Below are 17,260 nucleotides of genomic sequence, written 5' to 3' on the forward strand. Positions count from 1 at the left end.
TGTTAGTAATACAATTATGTAGATGATAATGATTGAACATTATTTAATTACGATTTATGTTATAATAATTATAAATTAGATCACTATAATAAAATTGGAATGTTCAAAGTTTTTTTATGTTTAAAAATTAATCAAACATGCACTAAAAAAATATCGACTGAAAAAATAAGACTTTTAGATATTTAAGTAAATGTATAAATAAAGGTTAAAGCGAAATATCAAACTACGAGATAGCCCACCTCATTAAATCAACCTCGCCACTCCAGACTGCAGGTTCACCCAATGTACTGGTACTTAATTTTTAATGCTTTAGTTGTACAATGACTAATATTTTTATTACAATATATTTATAAGTAATAAGAAAAAAACACCTTGTGATTTACCAAGCTAAGTACTCGACGTATTATACATAAAAGATAACGTTTAGTTGTAGCAAAATCATTTCTAAAATTTCGTTCTGAAAACTTCAATTTAATTCACATTAAACTATAACTTAAGTCCTTTTAGAATAAAATGCTATAATAATCCACAGACACTAAAAAAAACATTGAAAGTGACAAAATAAATGTGAAGTTCAACTTATCTCCCACATTCAACTCGAAACTTAAATTCTTCATTCAAAATCATAATTTATAATAATAATACTGATTTAAAATGTCACCCACCATCATGCTTCTCCTCCTCTAGAATGTCCAGGTTCACAGATTCTTGAGGTCCGCTTTCTCCTTCATTTGGTTCTTTGGTAGTCGTTAGCTCTGTTTGTGATTGTTTCTTTTTCTTTAACTCTTTATCTTTATTTGGTGACTGAGCCAACTTATTACTAAAAGATGAAAATTTTCAGTTATTCAATATTTTAAGTAGTGATGCACTTGATGATTTGCGTGTGAAAGGTAGCAGAAGGATTGAACGCACAAAAAAAAACAAAATTCTAATTATAATATTTTAAAACTAGATTTTGACAAAAGACAAAGTTTTTTACTAACCTGTTAGTGCCAGTGACATGTCGACCTCCGTATCCGCTACTGCCGCTAGAATAACTGCCGGAATGAGTAGATTTTGAGCTGTGACTGCGAAATAACAAATTCACAATTTTAATTAAGCGCTATACCACCCATATTCATAACCTTTGATAAAATCTATGATATTCTTCAGGTAGGTGTAGTGGGTAAATTAACAACTAACTTAACAATTAACAACAACGTAACTAATTTATAATGTTGAATCGAATTTAAATTATGGCTTCAAAAAACACGTTAATCATATGCAAACTGTTGTGTTTGCATAAGCTCCGACGTATTTAATTCAGTCCATACGATTCTTACATTTTTCTATCCGATGATTTGCAAGCGAAGTAAATTGTCCCTTAGAAATAAGGTGACACTCTACAAAACTCGCACACGCTCCGACATGACCTATGTAAATGTAGTGTCCGCTCACGCGGCCCGCACTAACTTGAAGCCCCTTCAATCCCGTTTTTGCAGGATAGCCGTCGGAACCCCGTGGTTCGTCAGGAACGTCAACCTTCACGACGATCTGGACCTAGAGTCCATCAGTAAATATCTACAGTCGGCATCAATGCGCCATTTCAATAAAGCGGCACGACACGAGAACCCTCTCTTCGTGGCCGCCGGCCGCATAGGCGATCCTGCGGACCAAATGGTAAACAGCCGACGTCGCCCAAAACACGTCATCTCGGATCCTCCTGATCCACTAACAGTGCTTTTAGGTACCCCAAGCACCGGTCATCATTCAGGTCGAACCCGTCGCTTGCGACGAAGGGCTCGGCGAGTAAATTAACCCACAGACACAGCCAATTGAGTTTCTCGCCGGATCTTCTCAGTGGGTCGGGTTTCCGATGTGGTGGTGAATTCTGCGAAGCACGGCTCCTGCTAGGGTTCGTGTTAGCAACATCGTCAGGTCTGAGCCCGTAAGGTCACCTACTAGCCCGGCGACGCTGACCCGTCTCTCTAGACCATTAGCTTAAGTAGGAAAAAAAAGTTACATTTAGAATAGAATAGTGTGACTGGCAGGGTTAATCAAAATAGTTATACGTGCGCGCTCGAAGTGCCCACTCTATTGGTACGATTGGCGATAGGGAAAATTTAACTACGAGGGCGGCACTGAAAATTTCTGGAATTAACGAAGTGACACAACATTACTATTTAAAAATGTATTTATTGCTTTTCGAAGTATTCTCCGCGAAATTTGACACATTTTTCCATACGATGGAACCAATCATTGAAGCAACCATTCCATTCGGAAGTTGGGGTCTCCAAAATGGCCGTTTTGTAGGCGTTCACAGCTTCTTCAGGTGATGAAAATCTCTGTCCACGCAATTTATTCTTTATTTTAGGGAAAGTATAGAAATCATTAGGGCTTAGATCGGGGCTGTACGGCGGATGGTCTAATAATTCTATGTTTTCTTGCTCTCAAAACTCTTTTGTACTGTGCGCGGTGTGAGAAGTCGCATTGTCGTGATGGAGGATGGTGCGGCGGTTGCAGTTCTCTTTACGGAGTTCAGAAACGACCTGTGGCAAACAAATGCTATCATACCATTCTGCATTAACCGTTCTTTGTCCCTCAAGAGGAATAGTCGTAACATGGCCGGTTTTGGAGACAAACGTGGCCACCATTTTTTTTGCAACACTCCGTGAACGAACAATTTTTGTTGGCTTTAACTCATTTTCGAACACCCAAACTCGTGACTAGTTTTTTGTTTCGGGTTCGTACGCGTATATCCAGGATTCGTCACCTGATACAATGTTGTATACAGCATTTGAGGATCCTGCGTGGAATCTTTCGAGAGTTCTAACGCGCCAAGTAACGCGAGCCGCTTTTTGCTCTTCACAGAGCGAATGCGGTATCCATCAGGTAAAAAAAATTTTTTACACCTAATTGTTCATGCAAGATTATTTGTATTTGACTCATGCCAATGTCTAAAGTTGCCTGAATTTCGCGGTATGTCACATGTCGATCTTCCTCAATCAGCTTACGCACAGCATCAATGTTTTTTAGGTGACTGCAGTTTTTGGACGACCTTGACGGGGATCATCACTGAGCTTGACACGTCCACGTTGAAACTCAGCAAACCAGCGATAAATTGTGGTTTTGGATGGGACTTCATCACCAAATGCAGAAATCATCCGGTCAACACACTGTTTTTGTGTTAAACCACTTCGAAAGTCATAATAAATCATCGCTCTTGAATTTTCTCGAGTCAATTCCATTTTCTCAACGACTAAACAAGTTTGACAAAACCTCGTGACAAGACCGAGAATCTTTTTTTAAATAAATAAATGGTATTCGATTTTTAAAACCAAGGAGTTTTCAATTAAAAAGATTTTAATATGACAGGAACAGTGGAAATATTCCATTCCCGATACTTTTAGTGCAGCCTAGTAATGATGCCTGATAATATCGGACGGGCAATATGCGCTAGGGCTTAATTAATTTAATTAAAACCGCTGGTCCCGATATATGTACATAAACTTTAGACGAGATAATAACATTTATTATTTTAGAACAACTGCGATTAATATATCTTAGTGAAATGACATTTAATGTTTTTTTTGTGCGACTTCATATCGCCCCCCCCCCCCCTTATGGTGGGTTGTCATTGTCAATCATGGATTTTAGCAATGCCAGGGGTATAGACAAGCCGTTGCCTACGTTATGATGACGAAATTACGATTGTATTTACCTTCTTCTTGATTGACTGTAACTGCAGCTGTTTGAGTATGCCGAATCTGATATTTTGTCAGTGTTCTCAGAGTTTTCAAGGTTATTCATGATGAAGACTTTTAAAATGAACGCTGCAACAAAACAATTTTAAACACAGTTAGGTTTTATATGTTGGAAGACCATTACATAATATTTAGTAGCTATAAATTTTGGAAGTGGTTTTTTTTTATAAAAATGTACCTTTATAAATTTAATATAAATGTAAAATGCTTACAAATGAATAATTAAAAGTAATTCCATTAGCCACAAACTTTTCCAAGTTTTTGTCAGATCACGAATACCCCAAATTTTTTATATTTTGAAACTATCTATAACTAAGTATATATAACATTTACTGTCTTCCCACAAATGAGGATTACTTCCTATAAAATCACTTTATCACACAACGAAAAGTAAAAACCAAACCACCGATGTGTCGAAACGGTTTGTTTACCATATATCGAAGCTAGGTTCACAATGTTTTAGATTTCTCGAAATCGACCAGCAGTTATTGCTGTGGCCATCCATTGACAAACAGGGAGAACTTAGTTGCGCACCTAATATTTTAAATTGCTTTTTTTATTAATTAAATACTTTCATTTACACACTGCACACACTCTAAAACAAGTCATGTTCTTATATTAATTTGTACTATGCAAACAAGTTAGATCAATAATTTTTGCTTGCTTTTTTATAGAAATTAGCTTTAATGACTACAGAACATATTTTTCTGTTCATATTGTATATATCGACGCTTGAAAAGCAAACGTGACTAAGCGACACTGTGTGAACTTTACAGTAGACTAATTTAAAGTTCAAATACTTGAAAAAAATTCTATTTTAATGAATCTAGCTGTGTGATTGAAATGATTTTAATAGACCTAGAATTTTTTTTTTGCGAATCGAATTAGGTTATTGCCTATAATTTTTGTACAAAGCAGTTATTGTCGCTTAGTCACGTTTGTCTTTCAAGCGTCGATATAATGAAATTGATAAATAAATACTTTACACAGTTGAGATGCATTTTCTGGTGAATTGAAATGGAATATCTGGAGGGTAAATCATTTCAATAGTAAAAAGGACAAAAATTTGATGCTGTGGACAGCTGTGCCTATTTACCCATTGCTACTAATTACATAAATCAATAAACATCACTTAGTAAAACCTACTAGTGTGCCAGTCTTAAAGAATATTTTATAGCATTAATTAACCACAGAGTGGTAGCTACCCTTGCAAAAGCCCTATTATAAGGTCATCATAGGCAAAAGAAGAACTATTAATTTAAAATTTACCACAAACCTTGAATAAAATATTATTACTAGTGATATTAGTTGAGGTCACAATAAACAAAAAACTTAGTATGAAACATATTCTATATATAAAATGTCTTGTGCTTGGTGTTTAGACTTGCAAGTAGAATGAATAATGTTAAAATGGACTTTTCAATTAAAATTAATCATTATAATATTATGACACAGATAATGATTGAATTATTTCAACTTCTTATTTTATTTCTCTAGTTAAGTGGACAAGCTCATGATAACCCAAAAAATGTTGAACATTAATTTTCATTTATATCCTTTACTTTACCTTTTTTGTTATTGTTATCCTGTTGGACTATAATTTAAATTAACTTTTTTTCAAAATAGCTAATAAGGCCAAGAGATTTACCAAAGCCAAAAGCTTACAATAATCGGTTAGAAATCAAAATTTAAAAAAAATCGCAATTTTACATTCATTTAAAAACCTACTCAGCGATTCCCCATACTGCTGTCATCTTCTAATACAAATATTTAATATAGGTTCAGAAAAATAGCTTTAAATAAAAACAAAATTAAAGAGTAATAAAAATTATGACGATGCTTAAAAAAGTTCGTATTGTGTAGTTTAATTTTTTATTTTTAATCCCCTTTAAGCGGAAATTTTCATTCGCTAACGCTATTTTTATATTTAATACTGTATTCCACTTACTTAATCCAAACTTAATAGTGTGAAAAGTCCATACAGTTGTAGAGAAGTATGTTTCAAAAGTGTAAATTTATTTGTTCGTTTCTAAACTATGTTTATTTATTGATGGCACTGTTATTGTAGTTAATTATTTGCAAAAGTTACTTAGAGACACCCACATTGTTGAACGGTAAAATCCTAGATTACTTTCTATATGAGCATTATTATCATAAAAATATTTTATCAGCATCGCCTCTACACAAAACTTGAGTCTTGAGGTTTAAACGCTCTAAACACGAATGTCACAATACAATTAGCGTACTAGAGTCGATTGTTGCAAGGTAAGTATCGATATACAAAGATTGTTGGAACTCGAGAATCGAAATAAATCGATTAATTCTGCAACAGCAATAAGTTTTCAAGACAATTTTAATATACCTATGTACATTTAAGGAAAATGTATTTTACACGGCGGTCCAATGATATCTTCAAAAGGATACTACATTTACAGAATACAGATACAGAAGTTGAAGTAATCCGATTATCATACATTTCAACAAATTTTGTTGCTAAGTATTTCAATTTGAAAGTAGCTTAAATTAACAAAACTTGTTCAGGCTAATAGAGTAGACATTAGAAAGAATTCATTCGCTGACCTGGAGGCATGTGGTCAAAATCTCAATGAATTTCAACGACTACTATATTCCTTAAATCACAACCTTTGCTTTTAATACCACCATACCACACGACCAGTAATTACTTCATATTTTGAAATCCGTTACGGATGATCAATATTACATGTTTTATCAACAAAAAATAGCACTTTCCATCGTCGATAGCATAATCGTAGGACAAAAATAGGGTTGTTTTGTCTATTAGTATTTTTTAAACATTATATACATATGTAAAGAAAGATAAAAATCTCAGGTTAATCACAAAATTTTAAGAAAAACTTGTTAAACAGATTTTTCAATCATTTAGAGTATTCAACTGAAATATTCATACATGGATTTTAGTACTAACCTTTTTAGTTTTCTACAAACCATACATTTGGCCCAATAAACTAATTACTAAAAAAATATACAATTCTATACTTCAAATTAAAAACATTTGCAAAAATCGATTCGGAAACGATTGTTTGGAGCATGAATTTGTCGCAGATCTACTATTCACGCTCAAAAACACGTGAGCCGGGTAAGTAGGACGGCAAATCTCTTTCTACGATTTATTTGCTCGCACGCACGTGGCAGCTGAGAGAGAGGGTGCGATATAGTTAGACTCTGTCGCGTGGCTTAGAAAAACGTCTCATGTGAAATTTTATTTCCGTGAAACGAATGAACAAACATTAAAAAGAAAAGAGTTGCTGAATTCCAGGCACATCATAGTTTTATCTTTTTGGGTGTTTCAATAGTAGACATTAAATTGGTAACTAATAATATTTTTATTTAAAATTATATTGATCCATGTTTTTTTTTAGATTTAATTTACGTTTATTCCGTTGACACCAACACCACTTTCTTATGATTCAATCAAAAATTCAGTACTATTGAAGACTGGAAGAACATTCGTGACTATTAATGAACGTCATACCTAATGGTCACGTGTTGGGACCGAGTTAGTTACATTACGTAAATTATAATTGTTTCGCTCTATCCGATGACTTGCAAGCGAAGTAAATTGTCCTTCGAAATAAGGCAATACTCTACAAAACTTGCATACGTCCAGTCACTACCTATGCAAGTGTAGTATTCGCTCACGCAGCCCGCACTAACTTGAAACTCCTTCAAATCATTCAATCCTGTTTTTGTAGGATAGCCGTCGGAGCACCATGGTACGTAAGAAACGTGGATCTCCACGACGACATGGACCTCGAGTCCATCACTATGTATTGACAGTCCACAACAGCGCCATTTCGAGAAGCATCCCGATACGAAAACCCTCTCGTCATGGCCACCAGAAAGTACATACCCGATCCTGCGGACCGAATGGTAAACAGTCGACGTCGCCCTAAACACGTCATTTTGGCCCACGATCCACTATCAAGCACGGTTCGGACGCGAGCGCGAGCGACGGGAAAAAGGATTGGGCGAGTAAATTGACCCACAGACACACCCAATTGAGTTTCTCGCCGGATCTTCTCAGTGGGTCGCGCTTCCGATCCGGTGGTAGATTCCGCGAAGCCCTGCTCTCACTAGGGCTAGTGTAAGCAACGTCCACAGGTTAGAGCCCCGTGAACTCATCTACTCGCTCGGTGAATCTAGTATGATCCTCCTTGCAACAAGATTTATTCTGGATCATTGCATGCTATTTGCTCCTATCTGTCACCAAGACAACAAACAATAACAATAGTCTCATCCTTTAAAACGTATTTAGCAACAGAAATAATCAGGATGATGATTCTGTCCCGTCCAGGTTTACAATACGCCATACCACATATAAATGCAAGTTTGAGATCGCAATAAACTATACTCGAGAACGTTGCTGCCCATACTCCGATGAATGAATGAATGTCCTAGTTGTCTTTTAGGCACCCATGGGAAAAAAAGCGCGATGGTGCTATATCTATCAGCTTAGATAATGTTATGATATATTATACAGTATATACTTATTATATCGATATTTTAGGCCTTTTTCTGTGAAATGAAATCGTTGCAAAATCATAATACTATGCGTTCGTGTCTTTTCACTAACAGAACTAATGAACCTACCCGCAAACTTAAATATATCTTCGGGACCCTACTGCAGCTTGGATTCAATCATTATACCAAGAAATAGTTTGGAATTCACAAGCCCCAGTGTATATCCACTTACTATGTAGCGTCTGATAGTGTAACACTTAGTGAAAATTTTAAATATTCAGCATCTATTACACAGGTATTACTTAAAATTACTTAAATCTTGTAAATCAGTTTAAATTTAAGAAATCCCATTTTTTCAATCTGATAAGAATATTTTTAAGATAAAGCACTTTTTATCTCTTAATTCTTTCCGATATTGTAGATGGCAGGGCACGTTCCGTGCTACGTGCGAGACAAAGTAAGCTTCAATATGTTATCTAAGTACTATTACTGGTACGTCACTGAATGATACATAATATTAACACAATAATGCGAAGAAAAATAAAAATTCCATTTTTTATAGCTGCACGATCCACATTTATTGTTCCCTGGGTCCTATTTATATCCTTTTATGAGCATCGCAAAAGCAAACGATGTAGGTTGTTTCCCTCGTTTCCCATTGTTTTTTCAAAAAAATGGTTCAATTATAAAAGTTTAAGCACACGTTTTTCTTTTAATAAGGTGCTACTTCCACGTGCCCTTATTTTGTTGGTCTAACCGGTTCCGCATACATCTGATTATGGTTATAAAATCATCTTGCTGAATATTGCAAGTTTCTTGTGAAATTGCTATTCTTAGATTCTGCGAAACACTGCTCTTGCTAGGGTCAGTGTTAGCAACACCTCCTGGTTTGAGCCCCGTGAGCTCACCTACACATGTTAGGGTGAAGCTGAAATAGCCTCTCAAGGCTATCAGCATAGGTAGGAAGAAAAAAAGCTATTCTCATTGTTGCCACTCTTGTGGGCACAGGACTTCTTGCACTGTTCTTTTTAAGCTGTCCTTAACGTGCTCCATAAAATTAAAGTGACGTGCTAGCCAATACACGTGATACCTTATACCATACTATGTGAGTTTCTTTAATAGGTAATATTATTTCTTCTTCTTAGTCGAATACTTCATTGCTGAAAGTCGTGTCCTTGAAAGCCTTTCGTGGCTCTTTGTACCCTTAGCTTCCATTTGCTTCGGTTTTCGGCTTCTCTCAGGGCGTTCGTAACAGAGAGTCCAGTGAGCGCAGTTATCTGATCCGACCAACGGTTTGGTGGCCGGCCGGCGGGTTTTTTTCCCTCTACCTTGCCCGCCACAATCAATCTTTCAAGGTTGTCGGGTGGCCGCCGAGCAATATGACCAAAGTAACCAAGAACCTTCTGGTAGCAAATCGTCGACAGTCTCGTTTCTATGCGAAGTTGCTCGAGGACAGATTTGTTTGTTCTCTTGGCGGTCCACGGTATGCGGAGCATTCTTCGCCAATACCACATCTCGAACGCTTCTATTTTTTACCGCTCTGTTGTTCTAATCGTCCACAGCTCTGCACTATAGAGGAAAATCGAGAAAACCAACGTCCGGACTAGTCTCATCTTGGTAGCATTTATATTATAGCGATGGAAAAAAGACAGAGCGAAGACAGAAACAAATGGGCATCACTGGAGGAGGCCTTCACCCAATCTGGGGTTCCGGTAGATTAAATAACTACATAATATTATATTATTAAGTAACCATAACTATATAATATTAAGTAAACATACTAATTATATTAAGTAAGTCAACTGTATTAAAAATTATACTAAAATCAAACATAGATTTAAGTTATGTTTTACTGGGAATAAAGAGGCTTTATTATTATTATTATTCTTTAATTTTTACATTCTCAGCTTGTTCTGGTAGTACTTTAATGACATTTACGGACTCGGTCAAGTAAATGTCACGGTTTCTTGGGGTTGGCTAACTATTGCATTAAGTGGTTGATCATATTCTATTTGCAGAAACTTTCGTACAATTCTGCACGTGTTTAATATAGCAGCTTTTTTAAGAAGTATGTAGGTGTTAGGTTTCAGGTCAAGGAGCTTCAAACCATGATGTATATGTTTTGGAATAACACCAGTTGTGGACAATACTAGAGGGACAATGTATACTTTTTGTTGTTTCCAGATTCTTAAAACTTCATCCTTAAGGTCTGCTGCATATTTGTGTATTTTTTCTGCTATTGTTTCTTGTAGGTTGTGAGTGTTAGGGACAGCTATATCGGCCAGGTAAGTGATTTTATTTATTTTGTCTTGTACGGTAATATCGGGACGGTTGTAGTGTATGGTTCTATCGGTTAGTATTGCGCGGTCATAGTAAATTTTATGAGTGCTATTTTCCAAAACTGTTTTAGGAGTGTATTGATAGTATGGTGTATGTGTGTCCGGGATGAGTTCATGTTTGAGAGCTAGTCTTTGATGTATAATATTTGCAATTTGATTATGTCTATGTGTGTAGTTTATTATTATGTGTATTAAGCACTGCCACGCCTGGGAAGACGGCAGAATTATTATTATTATTATTATTATAGTGATGGCCGTCAAACCGCCACTATTACAATCTTGACGAGCCATGTCGATGAAAACATTTTCCGTCCAAAATTACCTTATTTTTTTTATGATTAAGTGATGATTAAGATTGTATACCTACTTAATAAAAACGTTCACTCGAAAAGATAACATGAACTTAATTGCAGTTTAAAGGGACGACGATTTCATAAATTTCATTTGTTTGTTGTAGCTCTCTTCTACGGTAAAAAAATTTTCATCCGAAAAAAGAATATCCCGATATTTTTTTCCCGCGTACCACTTCAACAAAGCGCGGCATCTCTTCAGTCTCAGGTCCATTAGACGAGCATTCAAACGATGTCCTGTTTTTCTTCGATATGTCTGAAGCCCTAAGTCTTCATTTAACACCCTTTTCACCGTGGTTCTGCTTAACCCTATCTGAAGGGCCAACAGTTTCTGCTTACGTTTGGGATTTCTTTGAATTCGCGCCTTCACAGCTTTTATCACTGCTGGAGTCCTAACAGACCGAGGGCGACCACTTCTTGACCTGTCATCTACACTAGAGTCTTCATTGTATCGTTTGATGGTACGATAAACGAATCTTTTGGTTATATTCAAATTTTTCAGTATGTTAAAAATTTGAATTGGCGCGTAACCGCAACGATGCAACGCAATAATTGCAACACGGTCTTGTTTAAGCGTCCTCTCCATATTTAAAAATAAGTAAAATTCTAAAAGTATACATTTTTATTTTCATGAACAATTCGAAATTCCAATTCAATAAACTTTTTTGTGGCCAGCATTCTAAAAGAAAAGTTTTTACTGTGTGACAATACTTATGACCTGACTAGTTATAAATAAACAATTCATTTTCTTGGTCTAACCTTAAACCAAGCACTCATTGGCTTCGGGTGGCTTAACAACGCCATCTGCTGAAATTGCTTTAGTGTTATTGTGTCCTTAAAGTAGTGAATTGCTCTCAATTATGAAAAATATTATTATTATTCGCCAATAGATGTCGGGAAGAGTCATAAAGCTGATTATCGATAAAGTTGATTATTGAAAATACGAATAAAACAACATTTTCTGAAAATAAATCGTAGCTAGATCGATTTATCGCCCCCGAAATCTCCTATATACTCAATTTTATAAAAATCGTTAGAGCCGTTTCCGAGATTCAGATTATATACCTATATATACAAGAATTGCTCGTTTAAAGGTATAAGATATTAAATATCTACACACATTCTGTTATATGAAAAGTTATATGGAGTGGAATGACATGAAGTCGATTTAGTTATTGGCATGAAATTCAATGAAAAGAAATAAAATAAACTTTCAGTCAAAATGTGCTTATTTATTAAGACTTACTTAGATGGTCTTTTTTTTTTTTTTTTTTTTTTTTTTTTACTGGTGGCCCGAAGGCCTTTCCAGTTTCACCAGGACAGGTGGGCGAGCAAAGGCTCAGCCAAGAGGGGTGGGATTTGCTAACAGCTGCCCGAGCGCCTCCGTAGTAGACCTAACAACTCAAGAGCAACTGCTTCGCGAATGAATCTACTGCCGGCGAATCGCGACCCGCTGAGAAGATCCGGCGAGAAACTCAGCGAGCTGATGCATGGGTTAGGTTGCAAGTTCTAAGGTCTCAAGTTTTCTCTCAAGGTCTCAACCTTTTTAGTTTTCTACAAACCATACATTTGGCCCAATAAACTAATTACTAAAAAAATATACAATTCTATACTTCAAATTAAAAACATTTGCAAAAATCGATTCGGAAACGATTGTTTGGAGCATGAATTTGTCGCAGATCTACTATTCACGCTCAAAAACACGTGAGCCGGGTAAGTAGGACGGCAAATCTCTTTCTACGATTTATTTGCTCGCACGCACGTGGCAGCTGAGAGAGAGGGTGCGATATAGTTAGACTCTGTCGCGTGGCTTAGAAAAACGTCTCATGTGAAATTTTATTTCCGTGAAACGAATGAACAAACATTAAAAAGAAAAGAGTTGCTGAATTCCAGGCACATCATAGTTTTATCTTTTTGGGTGTTTCAATAGTAGACATTAAATTGGTAACTAATAATATTTTTATTTAAAATTATATTGATCCATGTTTTTTTTTAGATTTAATTTACGTTTATTCCGTTGACACCAACACCACTTTCTTATGATTCAATCAAAAATTCAGTACTATTGAAGACTGGAAGAACATTCGTGACTATTAATGAACGTCATACCTAATGGTCACGTGTTGGGACCGAGTTAGTTACATTACGTAAATTATAATTGTTTCGCTCTATCCGATGACTTGCAAGCGAAGTAAATTGTCCTTCGAAATAAGGCAATACTCTACAAAACTTGCATACGTCCAGTCACTACCTATGCAAGTGTAGTATTCGCTCACGCAGCCCGCACTAACTTGAAACTCCTTCAAATCATTCAATCCTGTTTTTGTAGGATAGCCGTCGGAGCACCATGGTACGTAAGAAACGTGGATCTCCACGACGACATGGACCTCGAGTCCATCACTATGTATTGACAGTCCACAACAGCGCCATTTCGAGAAGCATCCCGATACGAAAACCCTCTCGTCATGGCCACCAGAAAGTACATACCCGATCCTGCGGACCGAATGGTAAACAGTCGACGTCGCCCTAAACACGTCATTTTGGCCCACGATCCACTATCAAGCACGGTTCGGACGCGAGCGCGAGCGACGGGAAAAAGGATTGGGCGAGTAAATTGACCCACAGACACACCCAATTGAGTTTCTCGCCGGATCTTCTCAGTGGGTCGCGCTTCCGATCCGGTGGTAGATTCCGCGAAGCCCTGCTCTCACTAGGGCTAGTGTAAGCAACGTCCACAGGTTAGAGCCCCGTGAACTCATCTACTCGCTCGGTGAATCTAGTATGATCCTCCTTGCAACAAGATTTATTCTGGATCATTGCATGCTATTTGCTCCTATCTGTCACCAAGACAACAAACAATAACAATAGTCTCATCCTTTAAAACGTATTTAGCAACAGAAATAATCAGGATGATGATTCTGTCCCGTCCAGGTTTACAATACGCCATACCACATATAAATGCAAGTTTGAGATCGCAATAAACTATACTCGAGAACGTTGCTGCCCATACTCCGATGAATGAATGAATGTCCTAGTTGTCTTTTAGGCACCCATGGGAAAAAAAGCGCGATGGTGCTATATCTATCAGCTTAGATAATGTTATGATATATTATACAGTATATACTTATTATATCGATATTTTAGGCCTTTTTCTGTGAAATGAAATCGTTGCAAAATCATAATACTATGCGTTCGTGTCTTTTCACTAACAGAACTAATGAACCTACCCGCAAACTTAAATATATCTTCGGGACCCTACTGCAGCTTGGATTCAATCATTATACCAAGAAATAGTTTGGAATTCACAAGCCCCAGTGTATATCCACTTACTATGTAGCGTCTGATAGTGTAACACTTAGTGAAAATTTTAAATATTCAGCATCTATTACACAGGTATTACTTAAAATTACTTAAATCTTGTAAATCAGTTTAAATTTAAGAAATCCCATTTTTTCAATCTGATAAGAATATTTTTAAGATAAAGCACTTTTTATCTCTTAATTCTTTCCGATATTGTAGATGGCAGGGCACGTTCCGTGCTACGTGCGAGACAAAGTAAGCTTCAATATGTTATCTAAGTACTATTACTGGTACGTCACTGAATGATACATAATATTAACACAATAATGCGAAGAAAAATAAAAATTCCATTTTTTATAGCTGCACGATCCACATTTATTGTTCCCTGGGTCCTATTTATATCCTTTTATGAGCATCGCAAAAGCAAACGATGTAGGTTGTTTCCCTCGTTTCCCATTGTTTTTTCAAAAAAATGGTTCAATTATAAAAGTTTAAGCACACGTTTTTCTTTTAATAAGGTGCTACTTCCACGTGCCCTTATTTTGTTGGTCTAACCGGTTCCGCATACATCTGATTATGGTTATAAAATCATCTTGCTGAATATTGCAAGTTTCTTGTGAAATTGCTATTCTTAGATTCTGCGAAACACTGCTCTTGCTAGGGTCAGTGTTAGCAACACCTCCTGGTTTGAGCCCCGTGAGCTCACCTACACATGTTAGGGTGAAGCTGAAATAGCCTCTCAAGGCTATCAGCATAGGTAGGAAGAAAAAAAAGCTATTCTCATTGTTGCCACTCTTGTGGGCACAGGACTTCTTGCACTGTTCTTTTTAAGCTGTCCTTAACGTGCTCCATAAAATTAAAGTGACGTGCTAGCCAATACACGTGATACCTTATACCATACTATGTGAGTTTCTTTAATAGGTAATATTATTTCTTCTTCTTAGTCGAATACTTCATTGCTGAAAGTCGTGTCCTTGAAAGCCTTTCGTGGCTCTTTGTACCCTTAGCTTCCATTTGCTTCGGTTTTCGGCTTCTCTCAGGGCGTTCGTAACAGAGAGTCCAGTGAGCGCAGTTATCTGATCCGACCAACGGTTTGGTGGCCGGCCGGCGGGTTTTTTTCCCTCTACCTTGCCCGCCACAATCAATCTTTCAAGGTTGTCGGGTGGCCGCCGAGCAATATGACCAAAGTAACCAAGAACCTTCTGGTAGCAAATCGTCGACAGTCTCGTTTCTATGCGAAGTTGCTCGAGGACAGATTTGTTTGTTCTCTTGGCGGTCCACGGTATGCGGAGCATTCTTCGCCAATACCACATCTCGAACGCTTCTATTTTTTACCGCTCTGTTGTTCTAATCGTCCACAGCTCTGCACTATAGAGGAAAATCGAGAAAACCAACGTCCGGACTAGTCTCATCTTGGTAGCATTTATATTATAGCGATGGAAAAAAGACAGAGCGAAGACAGAAACAAATGGGCATCACTGGAGGAGGCCTTCACCCAATCTGGGGTTCCGGTAGATTAAATAACTACATAATATTATATTATTAAGTAACCATAACTATATAATATTAAGTAAACATACTAATTATATTAAGTAAGTCAACTGTATTAAAAATTATACTAAAATCAAACATAGATTTAAGTTATGTTTTACTGGGAATAAAGAGGCTTTATTATTATTATTATTCTTTAATTTTTACATTCTCAGCTTGTTCTGGTAGTACTTTAATGACATTTACGGACTCGGTCAAGTAAATGTCACGGTTTCTTGGGGTTGGCTAACTATTGCATTAAGTGGTTGATCATATTCTATTTGCAGAAACTTTCGTACAATTCTGCACGTGTTTAATATAGCAGCTTTTTTAAGAAGTATGTAGGTGTTAGGTTTCAGGTCAAGGAGCTTCAAACCATGATGTATATGTTTTGGAATAACACCAGTTGTGGACAATACTAGAGGGACAATGTATACTTTTTGTTGTTTCCAGATTCTTAAAACTTCATCCTTAAGGTCTGCTGCATATTTGTGTATTTTTTCTGCTATTGTTTCTTGTAGGTTGTGAGTGTTAGGGACAGCTATATCGGCCAGGTAAGTGATTTTATTTATTTTGTCTTGTACGGTAATATCGGGACGGTTGTAGTGTATGGTTCTATCGGTTAGTATTGCGCGGTCATAGTAAATTTTATGAGTGCTATTTTCCAAAACTGTTTTAGGAGTGTATTGATAGTATGGTGTATGTGTGTCCGGGATGAGTTCATGTTTGAGAGCTAGTCTTTGATGTATAATATTTGCAATTTGATTATGTCTATGTGTGTAGTTTATTATTATGTGTATTAAGCACTGCCACGCCTGGGAAGACGGCAGAATTATTATTATTATTATTATTATAGTGATGGCCGTCAAACCGCCACTATTACAATCTTGACGAGCCATGTCGATGAAAACATTTTCCGTCCAAAATTACCTTATTTTTTTTATGATTAAGTGATGATTAAGATTGTATACCTACTTAATAAAAACGTTCACTCGAAAAGATAACATGAACTTAATTGCAGTTTAAAGGGACGACGATTTCATAAATTTCATTTGTTTGTTGTAGCTCTCTTCTACGGTAAAAAAATTTTCATCCGAAAAAAGAATATCCCGATATTTTTTTCCCGCGTACCACTTCAACAAAGCGCGGCATCTCTTCAGTCTCAGGTCCATTAGACGAGCATTCAAACGATGTCCTGTTTTTCTTCGATATGTCTGAAGCCCTAAGTCTTCATTTAACACCCTTTTCACCGTGGTTCTGCTTAACCCTATCTGAAGGGCCAACAGTTTCTGCTTACGTTTGGGATTTCTTTGAATTCGCGCCTTCACAGCTTTTATCACTGCTGGAGTCCTAACAGACCGAGGGCGACCACTTCTTGACCTGTCATCTACACTAGAGTCTTCATTGTATCGTTTGATGGTACGATAAACGAATCTTTTGGTTATATTCAAATTTTTCAGTATGTTAAAAATTTGAATTGGCGCGTAACCGCAAC

The 17,260-nt window shown here is 36.7% G+C and overlaps 1 protein-coding gene and 1 long non-coding RNA gene across 9 annotated transcripts in view; one reads left to right on the top strand and one right to left on the bottom strand.

Moving 5' to 3' along the window:
- The window catches only part of per (period circadian regulator), a 47,106-nt gene extending 41,115 nt beyond the window's left edge, over window positions 1–5,991 (bottom strand). For all 8 annotated transcript variants that reach the window (XM_089729712.1, XM_089729684.1, XM_089729596.1 and 5 more), the window contains exons 1-4: window positions 5,692–5,991; window positions 3,701–3,812; window positions 984–1,067; window positions 666–820 (exon numbers count right to left, since the gene is read on the bottom strand). In XM_089729712.1, the coding sequence (XP_089585838.1) occupies window positions 666–820; window positions 984–1,067; window positions 3,701–3,789 (328 nt within the window). In that variant the 5' untranslated portion in view covers window positions 3,790–3,812; window positions 5,692–5,991. The remainder of the gene's footprint in view (window positions 1–665; window positions 821–983; window positions 1,068–3,700; window positions 3,813–5,691) is intronic.
- Window positions 5,992–12,732: 6,741 nt separating this feature from the next.
- Window positions 12,733–15,915, top strand: LOC149503552 (uncharacterized). Its single transcript, XR_016325325.1, has 2 exons — window positions 12,733–12,879; window positions 13,265–15,915. It is a non-coding gene; the product is annotated as an uncharacterized LOC149503552 (long non-coding RNA).
- Window positions 15,916–17,260: the final 1,345 nt, after the last annotated feature.

Source organism: Bombyx mandarina, chromosome 01 (assembly GCF_030267445.1).
Source record: "Bombyx mandarina strain Sakado chromosome 01, ASM3026744v2".
Taxonomy (NCBI): Eukaryota; Metazoa; Arthropoda; class Insecta; order Lepidoptera; family Bombycidae; genus Bombyx; species Bombyx mandarina.